The sequence below is a fragment of the Colobus angolensis genome, unplaced genomic scaffold (assembly GCF_000951035.1).
Source record: "Colobus angolensis palliatus isolate OR3802 unplaced genomic scaffold, Cang.pa_1.0 Scaffold33, whole genome shotgun sequence".
NCBI classification, from domain to species: domain Eukaryota; kingdom Metazoa; phylum Chordata; class Mammalia; order Primates; family Cercopithecidae; genus Colobus; species Colobus angolensis.
Window position 1 is genome coordinate 12166090 of NW_012116599.1, and position 24223 is coordinate 12190312.

The 24223-nt window shown below is 48.8% G+C and overlaps 1 protein-coding gene across 1 annotated transcript; it reads left to right on the top strand.

Moving 5' to 3' along the window:
- The first annotated feature begins 2812 nt into the window (after positions 1-2812).
- Positions 2813-6300, top strand: ALPI (alkaline phosphatase, intestinal). The gene is made up of 11 exons (XM_011952003.1): positions 2813-2966; positions 3048-3164; positions 3279-3394; positions 3881-4055; positions 4132-4304; positions 4550-4684; positions 4780-4852; positions 4983-5117; positions 5202-5393; positions 5615-5731; positions 5843-6300. Exons 1-11 carry the CDS (start codon positions 2900-2902, stop codon positions 6127-6129), a joined length of 1587 nt encoding a protein of 528 aa, XP_011807393.1. The 5' UTR covers positions 2813-2899; the 3' UTR covers positions 6130-6300.
- Positions 6301-24223: the final 17923 nt, after the last annotated feature.

The window sequence follows — 24223 nt, forward strand, 5'->3', positions numbered from 1 at the left end:
GTGTATTCCACACACACCAAAAGCAATGTCCTTACAGCCTCCTTAGATGCTTTGAGTCTAAAGCATGCTTTATCTTGTTATAGGGGAGATGGCAAGTTAGGGTGGCAGCGAAACTAGGCAAAGGTAGGGAAACTATGCAAAGTCCATAAGGCATTTCTTATTTTTTTCTTTTTCTTTTTTTGAGACGTTGTCTCACTCTGTCACCCAGGTTAGACACATATCTGGCTGTCAAGGATTAGGGACAGGGGAAGAGGTAGAGGAAAGAGGTGGCCTGGTTATAAAAGGTACTCTGTGGGGTTGGAGCTCTTCAGCATCTCAACTATGGTGCAGTTACACAAACCTACTTAGGTGATAAAATTGTCTACAAATTTCCACACATGCACGTGAATACAGGTAACACTGGGGAAATCTGAATAATCACTGTGGATTATGCCATTGGGGGAGACTAAGCAAAGTACACAGACATCTCTTGTACTCTTTATTTATTTATTTATTTATTTTTTTGAGACAGGGTCTTGTTCTGTCACCCAGGCTAGAGTGTAATGATATGGTCTTGACTCACTGCAACCTCCACCTCCCGGGCTCAAGTGATTCTCCTACCTCAGCTTCCCAAGTAGGTGGAGAGAGAATTTCAGCTCAGACCCAAAGGCTATTTATTTCCTGTGGAAGGACCACCGGAGCATGCCCTTTTCGCTCCACTAATTTTTGTATTTTTTGTAGAGATGAGATTTTTCCATGTTGCCCAGGCTGGTCTCAAACTCCTGAGCTCAAGTGATCCTCCCACCTGAGCCTCCCAAAGTGCTAGGATTACAGAGATGAGCCACTATATCGGGCCTCTTGTATTATTGCCTGGTTTTTGTTGTTGTTGTTGTTTTGTTTTGTTTTTGAGACAGAGTCTCACTCTGCCACCCAGGCTGGAGTGCAGTGGCACGATTTTGGCTCACTGCAACCTCCCCCTCCCAGGTTCAAGCGATTCTCCTGCCTCAGTCTCCCAAGTAGCTGGGACTACAGGTGCATGCCACCACGCCTGGCTAATTTTTTGTATTTTTAGTAGAGGTGGGGTTTCACTGTGTTAGCCAGGATGGTCTCGATTTCCTGACCTCAAGATCCATCCACCTCAGCCTCTCAAAGTGCTGGGATTACAGACATGAGCCAATGCGCCCGGCTTGTATTATTTCTTACAACTACTTGTGAATCTATAGTTCTGTCAAAAACTCCTACTTAAACATGAAACTCAGGGTGGCTATAAAGCCTCCTGACTCATCTTGACTTTGGAATGAATCTATAAATTAATTGCCTGCCCATTAGTGAGTCTCCTCTGACCTTTGGCTAAGAATGTTCCTCACTCAGCAAGATGAAGCAGGAGGTAGAGGGAACTAAGGGGGCAACAAGCAGGGGGCAGGAAGGGTCCATGGAGGGTGACGTCTTCCCTGAGAGCCCCAGGAAGACCAGCGGGAAGCCAGGCGGGGTGCAGACGGGAGGACCTGGGAAAGCTCGGCCTGAGGGGAGGCCCTGGGCGTGGTGTGGAGCAGGGCAGGGCAGGCAGAGGCTGGGCAGCAGGTGAAGATCCCTGGGTTCTGAGGGCCAAGCCTGGGGTTTGAGGTAAACAGGCCTGAGTGGAGAAGGGGCTGCTGTGGTTGGGCGGGGGTGGGTGGAGCTGGAGGAGCCTTTTCTTCTCGAACCAATTTTTGAATTGTGCTACATAACATGGTACATGAAATTTACCTGCTTCACCATTTTCAAGTGTACAGGGCGGCAGTGTTGAGTACACGCATAGTGTTGTGCAGCTGATCTCCAGAACGTTCTCATCCTGCAACCTTGAAGCTCTGTCCCCATTAAACTCCAACTGTAACCCTAACTCCAACCCTAACCCGAACCCTAACCCTAAGCCTAACCCATTGCCTCCTCCCTCAGCCTCAGGCAACCTCCATTCCACTTCTGTCTCTATGAATTTGACTCCCCTAGGGACCTCAGAGACGTGTGTTCATGTGTATTGGTCCTTTTGCACTGGTGCATTTCACTAAGCATAATGTCCTAAGGTTCATCCACATTGTAGCAGGTGTCAGGGTCACCTTCCTTTTCAAGGCTGCATGTATGTGTGCACCCTGTTTGGTTTCTCCATTCCTCTGTTGCTGGCCACTTGGTTGCTTCCAGCTCTTGGCTGCTGTGGATAATGCTGCTGGGAACATGGGTGTGCAGTATCTGTTCGAGTCCCTGGTTTGCATTCCTTTGGCTACACACTCAGTGTGGGATGTCTGGACTGGAGCAATACTTTCGAACTCAGCCTGAGGTTACCAAACTCTCTGAGCTCCTTATCAGAGGCTACACTTCCGGGTGTGCCCATGGCTCATGGAAAACAGACTCACCCCAGGCTCAATCTACCTTTGCAAGAAAACAGGGGTCAACCTCAAGTGTACAAGCTGCTGTGGAAGACCCAGCCCAGGCCTGGCCAACCCAGGGCACTGGCCCCTCCCCAGCCTCAGGACATAGGTGTGGGCACCCACACACACCAAGTGGGTTCTAGGGCAGCCAGGCCACCCCCACATGCCTCCTTTCACACTCCTCTGGGGCCCATGGTATTATGAGCCCTAACCTGGGCCCTGGCCTAGGCTGTGTGTTTCCAGGCTCACCTCTCTTCACACCTTGAATGAGATGAACAAAGGAGCGGCAACGGATCTCCCACAAGACACTGTGGGCCACACACGGTCCCTTCCCTTCGGCAAGCTTGGCTTCCGCTCACAGGACTGGGTGGGGTCAAGATGGACACAAGGGGTGTGGGGAGGGATGTGGAGCATTTACAGCCAGGGGCAAAGTCCTACCCTGATTTAAACCCAGGCAGCCTGTACTGCAGCCGGTTCCTGGTATCCCCACTTCGCCTCCCTCCTGCTGCCCCCAAGACATGCAGGGGCCCTGGGTGCTTCTGCTGCTGGGCCTGAGGCTACAGCTCTCCCTGGGCATCATCCCAGGTAATGAGACGCCCCAAGCTGTTCCGCACACAGGGTGCCCCCTCACCAGGCTGACCTGATCTCTACTCTCCCCCTGGCCAGTTGAGGAGGAGAACCCAGCCTTCTGGAACCGCCATGCAACTGAGGCCCTGGATGCCGCCAAGAAGCTGCAGCCCATCCAGAAGGTCGCCAAGAACCTCATCCTCTTCCTGGGTGATGGTGAGTGGCCAAGGCCTGTCCAGCCCCACAGCCCTCACAGCCCCAGCACCTAGGACCTTTGGTGATTCCAGGTCAGCCCTGGGGCCCAGGACTCACACATTTCTGCCCCTTCAGGGATGGGGGTGCCCACGGTGACAGCCGCTAGGATCCTAAAGGGGCAGAAGAATGGCAAACTGGGGCCTGAGACACCTCTGGCCATGGACCGCTTCCCATACCTGGCGCTATCCAAGGTAAGAGCTGGGCCACCTCAGAGTCCTCCAAGCAGAGGAGAGGGGTCAAGGATATGGAGTGTATCAGGAGGGAGGGAGCCAGGACAGCTGGGGCCTGAGTTAGGAGCTGGGAGCCGTTAGGATCCCAGAGGACGAGAACCAGGTCCCTGGTTGGGGTCTGTGTCCAGAAGACTGGGTTCTCCTCAGCTGGTCAGGGGGAGAGTAGAGATCAGGTCAGCCTGGCTGAGGAGGCGCCCTGTGTGTGGAACAGCTTGGGGAGTCTCATTACCTGGGATGATGCCCAGGGAGAGTTGTAGCCTCAGGCCCAGCAGCAGCAGCACCCAGGGCCCGTGCATGTCTTGGGGGCAGCAGGAGGGAGGCGAAGTGGGGACACCAGGAACCGGCTGTAGTACAGGCTGCCTGGGTTTAAATCAGGGTAGGACTTTGGCCCTGGCTGTAAATGCTGCCGAAGCCCCAAAGTAGAGCTCAGGGTGTCTCTATTCCCAGACGTACAATGTGGACAGACAGGTGCCAGACAGCGCAGGCACAGCCACAGCCTACCTGTGCGGGGTCAAGGCCAACTACCAGACCATCGGCTTGAGTGCAGCCGCCCGCTTTAACCAGTGCAACACGACACACGGCAATGAGGTCATCTCCGTGATGAACCGGGCCAAGAAAGCAGGTGAGCTGGGGCCCGCTGCGGGGTCAGGACCAGGCCCAAGACCTCAGTCACCAATCCTGACCCCTGTCACCCTCAGGAAAGTCAGTGGGAGTGGTGACCACCACACGGGTGCAGCATGCCTCGCCAGCCGGCACCTATGCACACACAGTGAACCGCAACTGGTACTCAGATGCTGACATGCCTGCCTCGGCCCTCCAGGATGGCTGCCAGGACATTGCCACACAGCTCATCTCCAACATGGACATTGACGTGCGACCCCAAGGCCAAGGACTGGGGCTAGGCAGAGGGGAAGGTGGGGGCACAGGCTCAGATCCAGGCAACCAAAAGCCTGATCCGGGTCAGCAGGGTCTGGAGGTGGGGTTGGGGACATGGAATGTGCAACCCAGCCTGGGCCATTCCCACTGCCCTGGGGAGGGGAACCAGGGGCTGTGCATAAGGAGGGGACGTGGGGCCAGCTAGGTCCCCAACCCACCTGCCCCATCCTCTGTCCCCAGGTGATCCTGGGTGGAGGCCGCAAGTACATGTTTCCCAGCGGGACCCCAGACCCTGAGTACCCAAGTGATGCCAGCCAGAATGGAATCAGACTGGATGGGAAGAACCTGGTGCAGGAATGGCTGGCAAAGCACCAGGTGATGGGGGCTGGCAGGTGTGGGAGGCATGGCAGGGGGAGGGCAAGTGTGTGGGTCTCAGGGCTGTGGGCTGAGGCCTGGCTCTATCCCTGCAGGGTACCCGGTACGTGTGGAACCGCACTGAGCTCATGCAGGCATCCCTGGACCAGTCTGTGACCCATCTCATGGGTAATGACCCCCTTCCTGCCCTGGCATTCCTCAGACGGCCTCAGAGGGTGCCATCCAAGCCTGCGTGCACATCAGCCAGCACTCTTCTGCTCGCATCCTGCCAATCACTACCAAGCCCCTTGTCCCACAGGCCTCTTTGAACCCGGAGACACGAAATATGAGATCAACCGAGACCCCACACTGGACCCCTCCCTGCTGGAGATGACAGAGGCTGCCCTGCGCCTGCTGAGCAGGAACCCCCGCGGCTTCTACCTCTTCGTGGAGGGTGTGTGGTGGCCCTTGGGGAGTGGAGGAAGGCGGAGCAGGGCAGGGCAAGTTCAAGCATCACCCTCCTCTGGCTTTCCTGCAGGTGGTCGCATCGACCATGGTCATCATGATGGCTTGGCTTACCATGCCCTCACCGAGGCGGTCATGTTCGATGATGCCATTGAGAGGGCGGGCCAGCTCACCAGCGAGGAGGACACGCTGACCCTCATCACTGCTGACCACTCCCACGTATTCTCATTCGGTGGCTACACCTTTCGAGGGAGCTCCATCTTCGGTAGGCCTGGGGAGAGTGGCAGGTGCTGCTGCATCAGTTATGTGGGTGAAGTCTGAGCCTCAGTTTCCTCTTCTGTCAAATGTGTGTAATGCTGGCACCAGTCCTATAGGGATCTTGTGAGGACAGAGCCCCTGAACAGGCAAAGTGGCGGTGACTAGCACAGAGGAGGCACTCCCACAGCTGTGGTCAGCTCAACTACAGGGACCCCCGTCTCCCTACAGGGTTGGCCCCCAGCAAGGCTCAGGACAGCAAAGCCTACACGTCCATCCTGTACGGCAATGGCCCGGGCTACGTGCTCAACGCAGGCGTGCGACCAGACGTGAATGAGAGTGAGAGCGGTGAGTGAGGCTGAATGGCCCGCTCAGGGGGACCAGAGTGCCAGGGATGGGGGCATTCGCGGGAGGGGGACGCCGCCCGCCTGCCCTGAACTGCACTCACCCTCCTACCAGGGAGCCCCGATTACCGGCAGCAGGCGGCGGTGCCCCTGTCGTCCGAGACCCACGGAGGCGAAGACGTGGCGGTGTTCGCGCGCGGTCCTCAGGCGCACCTGGTGCACGGTGTGCAGGAGCAGAGCTTCGTAGCGCACGTCATGGCCTTCGCCGCCTGCCTGGAGCCCTACACCGCCTGCGACCTGGCGCCCCCCGCTGGCACCACCGACGCTGCGCACCCAGTTCCCGCGTCGCTGCCTCTGCTGGCCGGGACCCTGCTGCTGCTGGGGGCGGCCGCTGCTCCCTGAGCGCCCCACCCTGGAGTTATCCTGCTCCCCACCTCCAGGCGTCCTGCCCTGCTCCCCGTCCTGAGCTGCCACTTCCGGCGTGAACACATACAGTTGATCTGCCGCTGGACCTTCACCCCCTACAGATAAACCAGCATTAGCTGGAGCAGCGCTGCCCTTCTTCCCTCTGCAGCGCCCTGGAAGTTGAGCCTGGGACTCCCAGGACCTCCCCCGAGGCTGCTCTCTGATTCTTCCTCCCAACCCCAGAGACTGCGGATTTGTGCCATGCGGCTGCCTGCACCCCAGACAATAAAGGGACTCAAACCACTCAGCCCCCACCCTGCCTCTAGCCTGAGGAAGACCAAGCAGGCCTGGACCCAGAGACGTCCTCCAACCCTGGACACGACACACCGAGATCATGTGCCCCATCGTTCTTAGCTTCAATCCTTGTAGCACCTGGTAGACCCAAGGACTTGGGTGGATCAGGACACCTGAAGAAGAGCAGCTTCCCGCCACCCTGCAACCCACCCAAGTAGGCTGCTGGTGCAGGGATCCCCATGCGGGCTTTGACACAGTCCTCTGCTGCCTCCCCACTAGGATCATTCCACACCCCTGCACCCGACCAAGGGACCAATGAGGCAGAGGCTTGCCCCAAGTCACAGCCACTCAGATGCTTCCCAACCCCCAGTGCCCATTCCAGGTCAGGAGATCCAAGGAGCGCCTGAGGAGCTCTGGGTACAGGGCAGCAGCCCAGAGCCCATGGACCCTCCCGGGACATCTGGATGCTGGGCATAGATTTCTCAACAAGGAAGACTCCCCTGCCTCGTGAAGGTCTCCATTCTCCTAGGAGACAAAGCAATAATAAAAGGAAGTGTTAGACAATGTAATGCCGGTACTACTTCCTACGAGAAAAATCGTGAGTGAGTGTGGGCACGGTATCTGGAGGGGTGGATAACGCAGACCAGGAGGGGCTGCTGAGGAGCAGACGATTGAGCAAGACACTTGAATAGAGTGGGGCTTGAGCAAGGCGGCACAGCAGTGCAAAGGCCCTGGGACAGTGCCAGCAGGTGCTCTGGGAGGCCAAGGACTGGATCAGAGGGGTGGAGGTGGGTGGGTAGAGTGGGGAAAGCCTGAGGGGTCAGGAGAGTGGGGGTGGGGCATGGGAGACCATGAAGTCTGGGTAGAGGGGTGTGGTTGGAGGTCTTTGAGGAGGGCTGTGACTCACCCTGGCTGGAAAATGAGCACTCTGGCTGCTGCCAGGAGAAGGGTCTGGTCTTTTGGGCGGAGTATGGGGGTGGTGACAGGCCCAGGTGAGAGGTGAGGAAGGAGCTGACTCCAGGTGTTTCTGACCTCCCTCCAAAAGCGTTCTGGAGCACCCATCCCAACAGAGCCATGCTTAGTGAGTACCACACCTGCTCCAACAGAACATTGAAAAGAATTAAATAAAGGTGAACTCAACCACATTTTCCAGCAAATTTTGCAGTATTACAAATTTATTTGTACATTTACAAAGGTGCGAAAAAGCATCTTGCTTTTGCAAGAAATAGTAACATGATTCAATATGCTTTCTTATTTACTGAAACCTTGAAATAAAATTGTAAAACATCAGTTTGAAGGCCTGGCTCTCAGGGTCGTTCTTTTTTGATTCTGGGTTTTAGTAGCTGTCACAAAAATATTGGAGGACCATGATCCCACTTGTGAATAGTCACAGGACTCCAGCCTGGGAAGCACAGTGAGAATCCATGTCTAAAAAATGAAATAAAAGGATGAATTTTATGGTATGTAAATTATATCTAAATTTTAAAAAACAGATTCAAATATATAATCTGCTTTCAAGTTTTTTTTTTTTTTCTTTTTTGAGGCAGAGTCTCGCTCTGTCGCCCGGACTGGAGTGCAGTGGCCAGATCTCAGCTCACTGCAAGCTCCACCTCCCGGGTTCACGCCATTCTCCTGCCTCAGCCTCCCGAGTAGCTGGGACTACAGGCGCCCGCCACCTCGCCCGGCTAGTTTTTGTATTTTTAGTAGAGACGGGGTTTCACCGTGTTAGCCAGGATGGTCTCGATCTCCTGACCTTGTGATCTGCCCGTCTCGGCCTCCCAAAGTGCTGGGATTACAGGCTTGAGCCACCGCGCCCAGCCTCAAGTTTTTTTTAAATATGTAGGGATGAGGGTTGTATCAGTCAAATACATTTTTGACCACAAAATTCACAGGTCAATGAAAACATTCTCAAACTTCAGTTCTAAAAACTGTTTTCTTTGGCATGAGTTTTCATTCCAAGATGATTACTTTCTCCTTTTTTCATTGAGAGGACATCTTCACCTTGAAGGAGCAGATGCAAGAAAAGTAAAATTATTTTTCAAGCTTTTTCCTGATTGTCTAAAACAGATAGCTCTTGTCATCTCAAAAGTGTCAGCGCTTTGGTGTTTAGGAAGGAGGGAGCCTGGGTGCGGTGACTCACCCCTGTAATCCTAACACTTGGGAGGCCAAGGTGAGCGGATCATTTGAAGTTAGGACTTCGAGACCAGCCTGATCAACATGGTGAAATCCCATCTCTACTAAAAATACAATAGCCAGACATGGTGCCGCACACCTATAATCCCAGCACTTTGGGAGGCTGAGACAGGCGGATCACTTGAGGTCAGGAGTTTGAGACCAGCCTAGTCAACATGGTGAACCACTGTCTCTACTGAAAATACAAAAATTAGCCAGGTGTGGTGGCGGGGGCCTATAATCCCAGCTACTCCGGAGGCTGAGACAGGAGAATCTCTTGAACCTGGAGGTGGGGGTTGCAGTTAGCCGCGATCACACCACTGCCTCCAGCTTTGGACACAAAGCGAGACTCCCTCTCAAAAGAAAGGAGGGAGGTAGGAGTGGGGGTGAGGATTGAAAAATCACCTATCGGGTACAAATTCATTATATGGGTATTCGGTTCACTAGAAGCCTAATCTCCACCAGTATGCAGTCTACTCATGTAACAAACAAGCACATGGACCCCTGAATCTAAATTTTAAAAAAAGAATATTCACAGGCAAAAAAATCACAGGGAAGCAGAAACAGATAAATACATTAAAAATTACTGATAAATTTTTAAAAATAAGAAGGGAGGGCTGGGTGCGGTGGCTCACGCTTATAATCCCAGCACCGTGGGAAGCTGAGGCAGGTAGATCACAAGGTCAGGAGATCGAGACCATCCTGGCTAACACAGTGAAACCCCATCTCTACTAAGAATACACAGAATTAGCTGGGCTTGGTGGCAGGTGCCTGTAGTCCCAGCTACTCAGGAGGCTGAGGCAGGAGAATCGCTTGAACCTGGGAGGTGGAGGTTGCAGTGAGCTAAGATGGTGCCACCGCACTCCAGCCTGGGCGACAGAGCGAGACTCCATCTCCAAAATACATACATACATACATGCATACATACATACATACATGCATACATGCATACATACGGAGAGAGGGAAAGTTAACAGAGAGGGAGGGGAACTTGGGGCAACCCTCTTCAGTATTTTTTTTTTTTTTTTTTTTTTTTTTTTTGAGACGGAGTCTCGCTGCCAACCAGGCTGGAGTACAGTGGCTGGATCTCAGCTCACTGCAAGCTCCGCCTCCCGGGTTCACGCCATTCTCCTGCCTCAGCCTCCCGAGTAGCTGGGACTACAGGCGCCGGCCACCACACCCGGCTAGTTTTTGTATTTTTTAGTAGAGACGGGGTTTCATCGTGTTAGCCAGGATGGTCTCGATCTCCTGACCTCGTGATCCGCCCGTCTTGGCCTCCCAAAGTGCTGGGATTACAGGCTTGAGCCACCGCGCCCGGCCCTCTTCAGTATTTTGCCATGAAGATAAGTCATTCTGTGTGGCTGGAAAGTTTTCATGGTCACACCCAATCTCCTTACCAAGTATGGGAAAGATTCTTCTCTAATGCCACAGTCTTGGCTGTATAACATGAGCCTACTGTCGGTCTCCTGCAATATTCTGTGCCCTCCAGGCTTCTACCTCTTCCCCGCGCTGATTAGACCACGGATGAGCCAATGAGTGAGGGGTAGGGGTGAAGCTACCTCTGCACCCTGATTCATATCCAGAATCCTTTTTTAAAAATCCCTTTCTGAGTAGCTATTCTATCCGTGGTTGCATTTTTACCATTTTCCCATATGACATTGTTTTTATTAAAGAAGGCATTTACTGTTGGCAATATATCTTGTCTGCTCTATCTTCCCTTTAGTGGCTCATGAAAAAAAAAAAAAAAGAAAGAAAGAAAGAAAGAAAAGAAAGAAGCGATTTGTGTATTTCAGTATTGGAACAAAACCTGGCAAATACCTTCAGCTGAGCCATGTTGAGAACATCTGTGCTTTCAGCCCACTGCGAAGCAAACCTCCCACACTGGGTAATTTGCTCTAACATGAGTTTCTTCCAATCTTTGGCAGTGTTTTCTCTACATCTTTCGACGGTGTTTGCTGACAAAGAAATGCCTTTCGGTTTGTCGACAGATCATTTACTGCTCATTGTTTCTGCCATTTTTCCTGTAGCAGAAAGAATAAGTGTCTGCCCGTTGATAGGTGTTTTTTGTTTCATGCTATCTTGCAAGAAACTTTAAAAGAGCTTTCCAAATATTTATCATTGCTTAGGGAAATAACTAAGGACTGGGTTGAACAGCACAAAACTTTAAATATTGCTGGGAAAAAAGACTGCACAGGTTTCTCTTCAGTTCTGAAAGCTTAGTTTTAGACACCTTGCCAACCATGAGGATTGCACACTGCTGATGACTTAACAGCTCCAGTCACAAGGCACCCTGGGCAAACTTCAGCAGTAACCACAGAGTGGGGGAAATTCAAAGAGTTTGATTTGCTGACTTTTTATTTTAGGGGCTAACTTCTGGTCAGGTCTGTATCCTGAGCTCAGCCAGGAGTAATAAGGGATTCTCAGCTCTCCCTTCCGCTGTGGTTCACCTCCTCTGGATTTCTGGTGTTCGTTGCAGATTCCTTACAGGAATCTTGTGTGAGCCACTCGGCCATTTTGGAAGATGAGTTTGGTTAAAACTAGATCATATAGGCCGAGTACTGTGGCTCACGCCAGTAATCCCAGCACTTTGGGAGGCTGAGGTGATCTGCCGTCACCTGAGGTTGGGAGTTCGAGACCAGCCAGACCAACATGGAGAAACTCTGTGTCTACTAAAAATGCAAAATTAGCTGGGCATGGTGTTGTGTGCCTGTAATCCTAGCTACTCAGGAGGCTGAGGCAGGAGAATCACTCTAACCCAGGAGGCAGAGGTTGCGGTGAGCCAAGATGGTGCCATCATACTCCAGCCTGGCCAACAAGAGTGAAACTCTGTCTCAAAAAAAAAAAAGAAAGAAAGAAAAAGATCATATAATCTGTCAATCCACTTAGACGCACTAAACTCTAATCCTCCGCAATCCGCTGAAAGTGTGCAATCCAGATGGGTATTGCATCAACCCCTGGTCTGGGGCACCCAATTCCCTTCTTCTGGGACACCCAAGAACTGTGTGGAGTGGTACCTGCATGAAGCGTGAAGGCGCCAGCATGGAGCTTGATATTAAACATGAGCTCTTGGGCACCCACTGCCCAGGGCTATAGCAAGGCATGTGGTGAGCTGAGCAAACAGTAGGCGCTCAGGAGCGCCTAACGTCCCTTTAACCAAACCCCAAGGTCCAGGTGAGTTCTGAAGTGCTTAAGTACTGGGCAGGATGCCCAGGCTGAGCAACTCCCTGTGAGCAGGGGCGTCTCACTGCCTGCAGAGCACAGACCCCAGAGGGCACCACAGGTTCAGTCCGCACCAGACTCGGAGCCACCTGTCCATCAAGTTCCCTTGAGCCACTGCCCCTGCACATATCCAGTGATTGGCACAGGAAGCCTTGTGATCCAGGGAAAGGCGCACACTCCCTGCAGCCTCTCAGGAGGACTCAAGGGGGATCCTAGCTGTGCCCTTCTGACCTGGGTGCTGACGTTGCATCTGATCTTGTCCTGGCCCCACTGGTTCTAGGAACAGGCCTCCCCACCAGGTTAGCAACTGCATAACTGGCCTCTGCCCCTAGAGGAAGCCTCCCTGAATCTCAGCCTCCCAGAGGGGCTCCAGAGGCCTTCCGGAAGCTGTGTGAGATTTGCAGTTGCACCCCTTCATCTAAGGCGGCCCCAGAGCCTACTGACCACAGCTTCCACATTTACTGCCAGTGCACACACCAGACCCCAACACCAACAAGCAACTGGAAGCTCCCCTTGATAGAGCCTTGCCACTAGGGATGCCAGTCTTTGCCAATGCACTTGGCATGGTGCCTGGGAACCAGCCACATGGCTCTTGAGCTGCCCTTCAAGGAGGAAACAGAAGCCCCCTGTCAAAAGATGAGGCCACCATCCACCCTTAGTAGGGAGGTGGCCAGGCCCTGGTGCCCTATTCCGGCACTCTTTGTTCACCAGATTTGCAAATTTGTTGTTATCAGCCAGCACGGTTTCCCCACCTCCACCCACCCTGTCTGGGCTCCTTAGAGTAAAGGAAAATTCTCCCCAAGGAGCTACCTTCAGACCTCTCCACACAGATTCCTGACAGCAGTCCCTGCAATGGTTTGGTTCCACAGGATCGTAGGAGCTTTTTAAAATTATTATTTATGCAAAATATAGACAAGGAAAGATGCGATTTGACTGCCCCATGTGACAGCTTCTTGGGGATTTGAGCTGCCTGCGGATCCAATGAACCAGCCATGAGCTGCTGCCAGAGGCTACTGGGTGGCAGCTGAGGTTGTGGAAGCCAGGAACCCATCTCACTCCCTTGCAACCTGATGAGCTCATGCTGGACACAGACCCAGCTTGGGACTGAACCGTGTAGCCCTCTGGGCACCTTGAACCTTGCACCAGGGCGCTGGGGAGGCTGGGGAGGAGGAGGCATTCACTGTGACCAATGGGGTTGCTTTATCTGTGGATGTGTTTATAGCTTTTATTTTATTTTATTTTGTGTGTGTTTGTTCTTTTTTTTTACTTTTATTTTATTTTTGAGATAGGGCCTAGCTCTGTCTCCCAGGCATGATCTTGGCTCACTGCAACCTCTGCTTTCTGGGCTCAAGTGACCTCCCAAGTAGCTGGGATTACAGGTGTGCACCACCATGCCTGGATAATTTTTGTATTGTTTATAGAGACAGGGTTTTGCCATGTTGTGCAGGCTGGTCTTGAATTGCTGGGCTCAAGCAATGCACCTGCCTTAGCCTCTCAAAGTGCTGGGACTGCAGGCGTGAGCCACCACGCCTTGGCCAGTTTTATTTTATTTTTAATTGATAAATAAAAATTGTATACATTTATGGGGTACAATGTGATGTTTCAATACATGTATACATTGTGGAATGATCAAGTCAGGCTTATTAGCATATCCACCCCCTCAAATATTTATTATTTCTTTGTGATGAGAACATTTAAAATCCCATCTTTGGGTGGGCATGGTGGTTCACACCTGTAACCTCAGCACTTTGGGAGGCCGAGGAGGACAGATTACCTGAGGTCAGGAGTTGGAGACCAGCCTGACCAACATGGTGAAACCCCGTCTCTAATAAAAATACAAAAATTAGCTGGGCATGGTGGCACACGCTTGTAATCCCAACTACTTGGGAGGCTGAGGCAGGAGAATTGCTTGAACCCAGGAGGTGTAGGTTGCAGTGAGCTGAGATAATGCCACTGCACTCCAGCCTGGACGACAAAAGCAAAACTCCATCTCAAAAAAAAAACCAAAACCAAAAACAGTAAAATCCAGTCTTTCAGCTGTTTTAAAATATACAATACATTATTATGAACTGTAGTCACCTTGCTATGCAATAGAACAGCAGAACTTATTCCTCCTACTAGCTGTAAATTTGTACCCATTGACCAACCTCTCCTCTTCCCCGTTCACCTCCCCTCTGTGCCTGGCTTATTTCACTTCATATAATATCCTCTCGGTTCATCCATGTTGTTGAAAATGACAGAATTTCCTGTTTTTATAAGGCTGACTAGTGTTCCGTTATGTAAATACACCACGTGCTAAAAATCCATTTATCTGTTTAGGAACACTTAGGTTGTTTCTATATCTCAACTATTGTGAATAATGGTGTCATGAACATGGCAGTGCAGACATCTCTTCCACATACAGATTTCAATCCTTTGGGTATGTACCCCATAGTGGGGTTGCTGGATTATATGATACAGGTAATTCTCTTTTTTTGTAGAGATAGGGTCTCACTATGTTGTCCAGGCTGGTCTTGAACTCCTGACCTGAAGCAGTCCTTCCCCCTTGGTCTCCTAGAGTAGAGTGCTGAGATTACAGGCATGAGCCACAACACCTAGCCCTCCAAGTAATTCTATTTTTAGTCTTTTGAGAAACCTTCATACCCTTATCCAAAATGGCTGTACTAATTTACAATACTACCAACAGTGTATAATGGTGCCCTTTTCTCCACATCCTTGTCAACACTCACTATCTTTCATCTTTTTTATAATGGCCAATCTAACAGGTGCGAGGCAATATCTCATTGTGGTTTTAATTTGCATTTCTCTGATGATTAGCAATATTGAGCACTTTTTCACATAACTGTTGACCATTTGTATGTCTTGTTTTGAGAAATGTCTGTTCAAGTCCTTTGCCTTTTTAAAATAGGGGGTTTTTTAAATTATTGAGTCATTTTGGTTCCTTGTGTATTTTGGATATTAGCCCTTTACCAGTGTATGATTTGCAAATATCTTCTCCCAATCTTCGAGTTGTCTCTTCACCCTATTAACTGTTTCCATTGCTGTTCACAAGCTTTTTAGTTCGATGCAATACAATTTGTCTATTTTTGCTTTTGTTGCCTGTGTTTTTGCGGTCATATCCAAGAAATCTCTGCCCAGACCAATGGCATGGAGCCTTTCCCCTGTGTTTCTTCTAGTAGTTTTATAGTTTCAGGTCTTGCATTTAAGTCTTCATTTTGAGTTGACTTTTGTATAAGGGGTAAGATAAAGTCCCCTTTTCATTCTTCTGTCTGTGGAGATCTAGTTTTTCCAAAACCATTTATTAAGAAATTGTCCTTTCCCCATTGTCCAAGACCAGGTAAAGCAGCACATGCCTGTAATCCCAGCCCTCTGAGAGGCCAAGGTGGGAGCATCACTTGAGGCCAGGAGTTTGAGACCAGACTGGACAACATAGCAAGCCCCATCTCTTAAAAAAAAAAAAAAAAAAAATTTCCTTAGCTCAGCATAGTAGCATGCACCTGTAGTCTTAAGTGGGGTTGTTTTCATAATTTCTTTTTCAGACAGTTAGTTAGTATAAAGAAACACTACTGCTTTTTGTAAGTTGATTTTGTATCCTGCAACTTTACTGAATTTGTTTATCAATTCTAACGGTTTTTGGGGGGAACTGTTTAGAATATTTTACATATAAGATCATGTCAGCAAACAGAAACAATTTCACTTCATCCTTTCCTATTAGGATGCCTTTTATTTCTTTTTCTTGCTGAATCACTCTGGCTAAGATTTCCAGTACCATGTGGAACACAGCAGGCATCCTTGCCTTGTTCCTGATCTTAGAGGAGAAGCTTTCAACTTTTCATTGTTGAGTATGATGTTGGCTGTGGACTTGTCATACATGATCTTCACTGAGTTGAGGAACATTCCTTGCATACCTACTTTGTTGAGAGTGTTTTCATTTTTGTTTTTGTTTATGTTTTTGTTTTGAGACAGAGTCTTTCTCTGTCGCCCAGGCTGGAGTGCAGTGGTGCAATCTCAGCTCACTGCAAGCTCTGCCTCCTGGGTTCACGCCATTCTGCCTCAGCCTGCCGAGTAGCTGGGACTACAGGTGCCCACCATCATGCCAGCTAATTTTTTTGTATTTTTAGTAGAGATGGGGTTTCATCATGTTAGCCAGGACGGTCTCAATGTCCTGACCTCGTGATCCGCCTGCCTTGGCCTCCCAAAGTGTGTTGAGAGTTTTTTACCATGAAAGGATTGAACTCTGTCAAATGCTTTTTCTGCATCTATTGAGATGAATGTATGATTTCTTGTCCTTCATTCTGCTAATATGGTGACTCTCATTGATTGGCATATGTTGAACCAAACTTGCAGAGATAATCTTTTTTTTTTTTTCAGACAGAGTCTCACTCTGTGGCCCAGGCTGGAGTACAGTGGCACAATATTGGCTCACTGCAACCTCCGCCTCCCAGGTTCAAGCAATTTTCATGCCTCAGCCACCCTAGTAGCTGGGGCTTCAGGCGTGCACCCCCATGCCTGGCTAATTTTTGGTATCTTTAGTAGAGACAGGATTTTGCCATATTGCCCAGGCTGGTCTCAAACTCCTGGGCTCAAGTGATCCGCCCACCTCAACCTCATGCGGGGATCACAGGCATGAGCCATCGCGTCCAGCCCATGGTGAATGATCTTTTTAATGTACTGGTGAATAGGGTTATCTAGTATTTTCTTGAGGATTTTTGCAACCATGGTCATCAATGATATTGCCTGTACTTATTCCTTCTTGCAGTGTCTTTGTCTGGTTTGGTATCAGAGTAAACTGGCCTTGTAGAATGAGTTTGGAAGTACGCTCTCCTCTTCAGTTTTTGGGAAGGGCTTGATAAGAATTGGTATCAGCTCTTCTTTAAATATTCGGTAGAATTTAACCATGAAGTTATCTCGTTCTGGGATTTTTCTGTTGGTGGTGGTAGACTTCTAATTACTGATTCAATCTTCTTATTAGTTATTAGTCTGTAATCTGTTCAGATTTCCAATTTTTTCATGATCCAGTATTTAGGTTATATTTCTAGGAATTTATCCATTTCTTCTAGGTTGTGCAATTTGTTGGCATATAATTGCTTATAGTAGTCTCTTACAATCCTTTGTATTTCTGTTATCAATGGTAACAACTCTTCTTTCATCTCTGATTTTATTTGAGTCTTCTCTCTTTTTTCTTTATTAGTCTAGCTAAGGGTTTGCCAATTTTGTTCAGCCTTTTACAAACCAACTCTTAGTTTTGTTGATTTTTTTCTATTGTTTTTCTAGTCTCTATTTCATTGATTTCTTCTCTGATCTTTGTTATTTCCTTCCTTCTGCTTTTACCTTAATTTGTTCTTCTTTTTTCTAGTTCCTTGAGGCATAATATTAGCCTGTTTATTTGAGATTTTTCTTCTTTTTTGATATAGGCATTTATTGCTATAAACTTCCCTCTCAGAACTGCTTTTAGGCTGGGTGTGGTGGCTCATGTCTGTAATCCCTGCATTTTGGGAGGCTGAGGCAAGAGGATAGATTGAAGCCAGGAGTTTGAAACCAGCCTGGTCAACATAGTGAGACTCCATCTCTACAAAAATAAAAAATTATCCAGGTATGGTGGCATCTGCCTGTAGTCCCATCTACTTGGGAGGCTGAGGTGGGAGGATTGCTTGAGCCCAGGAGTTCAAGGCTACAGTAAGCAGTGATTGTGCTGCTGCATTCCAGCCTGGGCAACAGAGTGAGACCCTATCTCAAAAAAACAAAACAAAACAAAGCTGCCTTTGCTGCATCCCATATGTTTTCATATATCGTGCTTCCATTTTTTGTTTGTCTCAAGATATTTTTAAGTTTACCCTTTAATTTCTTCTTTGATTCAACAGTTGTTCAGGGAAGCATATTGTTTGATTTCCACATATTTGTTAATTTCCCATAATTCCTTCTGTTATTGATTTCTAGTTTCATACCATTGTGGTTGGAAAAGATGCTTAATATGATTTCAATCCTTTTCTGTTTTTTTGAGGCAGAGTCTTGCTCTGTCGTCCAGGCTGGAGTGCAGTGGTGCTGATCAGTACTCACTGCAACCTCGGACTCCCAGGCTCAAGTAATCCTCCTGACTCAGCCTCCCTAGGAGCTGGGAGTATGGGCATGCACTACCACGTCCAGCTAATTTTTTTTATTTTTCATAGAGACAGGGTCTCTCTATATTGCCCAGGCTGGTCTCAAACTCCTGGGCTCAAGTGATCCTCACACTTCGGTCTTTCAAAATGTTGTGATTATAGAAGTAAGCCACTGTACCCAGCCAATTTCAATCTTCTTAAATTTGTTGAGACTTATTTTGTGGCCTAATATATGATATACCTTGAAGAATGTTTTATGCTCACTTGAGAAGAATGTGTATTAAATTGCTTTTAGGTGGAATGGTCTGTGTGTGTATATATGTGTGTGTGTGTACATATATATATAAGATCCATTTGGTCTAAAGTGTAGTTCAAATCCAATGTTTCCTTATTGATTTTCTGTTTGGATCTGTCCAATGCTGAAAGTAGGAATTGCAATTCACTACTATTATTATGTTGTAGTCTGTGTCTTTCTTCAGATCCCTTAAGGTTTGCTTGTCTGGTTGCTTGATTGACTGACTGTAGGGATGGGGTTTTGCTGTGGTACCCAGGCTGATCTCAAATTCCTGGCCTCAAGCAATCCTCCCTCCTTGGCCTCTCAAAGTGCTGAGATTGCAGACTTGCTTCATGTATTTAGGTGCTCCAAAGTTGGGTGCATATACATTTGTACTTGTTATATCCTCTTGATGAATTCACCACTATAGAATGTCACTCTGCAATGACTTTGTCGCTTTTTACAGTTTTTTCTGTAAAGTATATTTTGCCTAGGCCAGGCACAGTGGCTCATGCCTGTAATCCCAGCACTTTGGGAGGCCGAGGTGGACAGATCACCTGAGGTCAGGAGTTCGTGACCAGCCTGGCCAACATGGTGAAACCCCGTTTCTACTAAAAATACAAAATTTAGCTGGTGTGGTGGTGCACACCTGTAATCCCAGCTACTTGGGAGACTGAGGCAGGATAATCCCTTGAACGTGGGAGGTGGAGGTTGCAGTGAGCTGAGATCACATCACTGCACCCCAGCCTGGGCAACAGAGGAAGACTGCATTACACACACACACACACAAGTATATTTTGTCTGAAATAAGTATAGCTACCTCTGTTCTCTTTTTTATCCTATTTGCATGGAATATCTTTTTCTATCCTTTCACTTTCAGTCTATGAGTGTCCTTTAAGGTGAAGCGAGTCTTGTGTAGGCAACGTATGTTGGGTCTTGTTATTTTATCCATTTAGCTACTCTGTGCCTTTTGATTGGAGAATTTAACTCATTTACATTCAGACTAATTATTGATAGGTAAAGACTTACTAGTACCATTTCATTCATTGTTTTCTGGATATTTTGTAGATCTTTTGTGCTTTCTTCCTCTTGTTTTTTTCCTTTGTGATTTGATGACTTTCTATACTGCTATGCTTGGGATCTGTTCTTTTTAACTGTTGTGTATCTATTATAAGCTTTTGCTTTGCGGTTACCCTAAGGCTTACATAAGCCATTTTATACTTAACTGGTTATTTTAAGTTGACAACAACTTAATTTAGATCGCATATATAAACTCGACACTTTTACTTCTCCTCCCATTTTATGTTTTTGATGTCACAGTTTATATCTTTTTATAATTTGTATCTTTTAACAAATCACCATAGCTCTAGTTGTTTTTAATAGTTTTACCTTTTAACGTTTGTACTGGATATATAAATGATTTACCTGCTGCCATTATGGTATTAGAGTGTTTTGGATTTGACAATGTACTTACTTTTACCAACGAGTTTTATATTTTCATATGTTTTCATATTACTACTAATTAACATCCTCTCCTTCAGCTTGGAAAACTTTTAGCATTTCTTGTAAAGCAGGTATAAAACAAAAACTCTCTCAGTTTTTGTTGAGAAAGTCTTTATCACCGCTTCATTTTTTAGAGACAGAATTGCTGGGTATAGTATTATTGGTTGGCTTTTTTTTTTTTTTTTTCTTTCAGGATTTTGAATATATCATCCCACTTCCTTATGGCCTACAAGGTTTCTGTTGAGAAGTATGCTGATAGTCATATGGGGGTTCCCTTATACATGATGATTCATTTTCCCTTGCTGCTTTCAACACTCTTTTTAACTACCGACTATTCGATTACAATGTGTCTTCATGTGGATCTCTTTGGATTCATCTTATCTGGCATCCTCTGGTCTTCCTGGATCTGGCTTTCTATTTAACTCCTTAGGCTTGCAATGTTTTCTGCTGTTATTTCTTTGAATATGTTTTCTATCCCTTTCTCTCTCTTTCTTCTCCTTCTGGCATGCCAATAATGCGTAAGTTGTAAGTATCTTAAGCTATCTTCAATCCTTTCATTCTTTTTGCTTCTCATATTAGATGATTTCCAGTGGCCTGTCTTTGAATTTATAGATTCTTTCTTCTGCGTGATCTAGTCTGCTGTTGATCCTCTTTTTCAGTTCAGTTATAGTATTTTTCAGCTCTATGATTTCCGTTTAGTACTTTTAAATAATTTCTGTCTCATTGTTGAAATTATCAGTTTGGTTTTGTATTGCTCTCCTGACCTTGGTAAGCATCTCTATGACCATTATTTTGAATTCAGTTAAATCACATATCTCCACTTCACTTGGTTCTTCTCTGGAGATTTGTATTGTTCCTTTATTTGGAATATCATCCCGTTTCTTCATTTTCCTTGACTCCCTGTGTTGGTATCTTTGAATTAGGTAGGACAACTACTTCCTTCAGTCTTGTGAGACTGGCCTCATGTAGAAGAATCTCACCAGTCCATCTAACCTGAGATTTTAAGATGTCCCTCAAATCTTTGTGTTTGTCCAGACTGCTACCTCTGTTTGAGGTGGCCCCCTAGAGCTTGGGCTGTACTATATCATGTTAGTACCCAATACCAGTAAGATAGCAGCCAGACTCTCTAGATGTAGCTGGAAAGGTTGGATGTTGGATATGTGTTCCAGTTCCTTCTATCTTTATAGTGAAGCTGAGTGCAGGCATTTGTCTCCCACTTTCTCTGCATTAATCTGGGGACAAAATCTGTGGCAAATGCCTCTACAGGCATTTGTACAGGCTGCACTCTCTGATCCTGGGAAGATAGCTGCTGACATTGGGTCCACCTCTTTGTTTTTTGTAGTCTGGGGCCATTCAAGAATGCAAAGCCCCATTGAGTCCCAGAGCTGGTAATTAAAAACACAGTCCCTTAGGTGGGAGCTATAGAAGTTCTGGCACTTGGCACTTGGCCAAACTCCTTTCATGAAGAATGGGTAAGCCTGAATTTATCACCAGGGTGAGCCCAAGGGAAGGCTTATGAAGCACCAAGCTCTGGTTCCAGCTGTCGAAGGGTCCCTGTTCTGTTCCATTGCCTAGTTAGCTGCTTTATGCAAGTTCATTTAGAAGGCAGACCATCAAGTAGCCACTGGAAGTGTGTGCCGAGGGCCTCTTCTGGAGAGTAAACGGGAACTGCACATTCCTGCCTCTTTCTGCACTGCTCCAAGGGGGTGTAGCCCATGGAAGTGTTTACACACTCATTTAAAATCACTTCTTTGTTCTGTGATCAAGGAGACTCACATATACCTGGTCCCTTCTGTTCACAGAGCTAAGAGGTTTAGGATGGAGTCCTTTGGGAGGTAGCTGTGAAAGTCGGGGAACTCAATTTTTGGTATAAACCCTTTCCAGGAACGAAGAAGGGGCTGTGTCTATCCTTCTCTGTGCTGCTCCTGGGAGATGAAGACCCTGGAAGTGTTTGTGCACCTGTATAAAAATGCTGCTTTCTTCCTGTGGTCTAGAGAGACACATTTATGTCAGTCCCCTTTGCCCCCAGAGCTAGGAGGTTTAGGATGCAGTCTTGCAAGTGGAAGCTATAAAAGTTGGGGTGCTCTATCTGAGGGAGAAACAGGGGGCTGTTCTTTTTAAGCCCCTTCTCTGTACTGTTCCCAGAGGATAAAGCCACTAGAAGTGCTTGTATGCCAATATGAAACTGCTGCATTGTTCCTGTGGTCTAGAGACTCACATGCGTCTAATCTCTGCTCCCAGAGCTGGTGAAATAAGAACCAAACTGTGGGGAAGTTTAGAGTTAGGGTGCTATATTTAAGGCCCAAACCCTCCCCTCCACAGGGAGAAGGAAACTGGGGTGATTCCTTCCCAGCTGGGTGATGAGGTGCCCGGGGCCATGCCCAAATATGCCTCCACTCTCCTAACCATTCAAAGTGGCTTTCTCCGTTGCTCGACAGGTAGGGGTTTAAACTGGTCTCTGATTTTCTCTTGAGGAAACTGACCTGTGAATAGACCTATCTGGTGCATTTGTGGGTCGGAGGAGATTCAGGAGCTTCCTATTCCACCATGCTGCTTGGGGTTGGTTTATTTCTGCTACAGCAGAGTGCACCAGCTTTCAGGGAGCGGGGTGGCCTGAGTCAGTGACACAGAGTAAAATAAGCCACACTTTATAGTGGGGGAGTAGAAATGGCCAGGGGAACATGTGGGACAGCACCTCAAGATGGGCTGCAAATGAGTGAGGGCTGAGAACCCCCAACCCAGGCAGATGGAAAGGAGGCCCCAGAGAGAAGCCCCAACATGAGCCACAATCCATGTCACATGAACAGCAGTAGGGACAAAAAGAGGTATTTGGCCTGGACAGAAGAAGGAACCTGTGGCTCACCTTGGACCATATGAAGAGGAGTCACAGGGGCAGGGGCCACACCAGGACACTAGGATGTGGATTCCTGCTCATTCTAAGGACTCTGCAGGAAAGGCCACGTCAGGACACAGCTGAGGTTTTCACTCCCATCTCAGCCTCCCAAGTAGGTGGGACTTCAGGGGCATGCCACCACGCCCAGCTAATTTTTGTATTTTTTGCAGAGATGGGGTTTTGCCCATATTGCCCAAGCTGGTATCTAACTCCTGGACTCAAGCAATCCACCTGCCTCAGCCTCCCGAAGTCCTGAGATTACAGGCCTGAGCCACCTCGCTCAGCTAGATGCCTGGAAGTTTAAGCACAGCTGTAAACCATCCCAGCTCCTTTATTTCCCTGCTCTTAAGTGCTTGGCCGAAGGCTGCTTTCTGTCATCTTAGTGAGCTGTGCCCGCTGTGTGGGAGAACCCGCCCTCGGGAATGGATGGAGCCAGCCCAGCAACAACCCGCCCCTCAGCCACTTCTAGAATCACCCAGGAAGGGCCTTCACAGCCGGGCTGATGTCCCCTCACTGAACACAGGGGAAACGGAGGCCAGGCAGGTGGCTATGCTGAGCTCATTCTCATTCCTCGACCCCAGTAGAATCACAGTCTTCAACAGCCCAATGCGGATCCTAGGACGGGCCCTGGTAGACAAATAAATGGCTGGGACCAGGCCGCGTGCCTGGTCTCCCAGCGGAACATGTGATGCACCCATGCTGACACCTGCTGACGTCCGAGCTCCACAAGACCCTGACATGAGCAGTGTGGCCTCAGGGGGCATGTGGCCCATCTGTCAAAGGGGCTCCCTGCCGCTCTGTCCATCTCATTGGGGTGCAGTGGGGATGCTCCTAGGGCCTGTCTGAAAAAGCAGTTTGGGAACGAGCAGGTGGCGCACAGTGCTGCTCTGGACCAGCCTGGAAGCCAGGAACTTCATGTCTTTTCCCAGGCACCTCCCTGCGCCCACCCTCACTGCATCCTCACTAGGGCACAGAGGGAAGGGGCCTGGCCCCAGGAGTGTCCCGGCCTCACTGCATTTCCTGAGCTGGGCAGAAGGGACCCCTGTCTGCTGGCTTTGCAGGCTGCTCACCCCACAGGCTCCCCTGATGCTGAGGCCCCCCCTAAGCTGGTGTGGACACAGGAGGGATTGGTCATGGGTAAAGCTGGGAAACTGGAGGAGTCTGGGGTGAGGGCAAGAGGGCTGGGCCTGCAGATTCCAGTTCCAACCAGGATCCCAGGTCAGAGGGACGGGGTGGGTCTTGGGGCATGGAGGGTCCCAGACACCAGGCCCCACCCAGGAGGGTGGCAGGAAGAGGACTGTTTTTCTACTCCAGCTGCCCAAGGGACACGTGTGTGCCCAGCTCAGGAGGAAAGGTCTGGAAACAGCACCTGCATGGGGCCTGGGGTCCTCCAAGGAGCACGCTGTGAAGGAGCCCTTGACAGGCAGCTCTGAGCCGGGCTTGGTGCCCAGGACTGAACCTCTGCAGTCTTCCCTGACACATCGGAACCCAGTGTCAGCCTCCTGCAGACTGGGAGGAAGGGCCCTGCCCCATCCCGGATTGGCCACTCCTGTGGGTATCCTTCTCAGTTCCAGCCTCCTCCGCAGGACCACACATGGCTGTCCTGCCCAAGGCTCAGATGACAAGGACTTCTTAAAG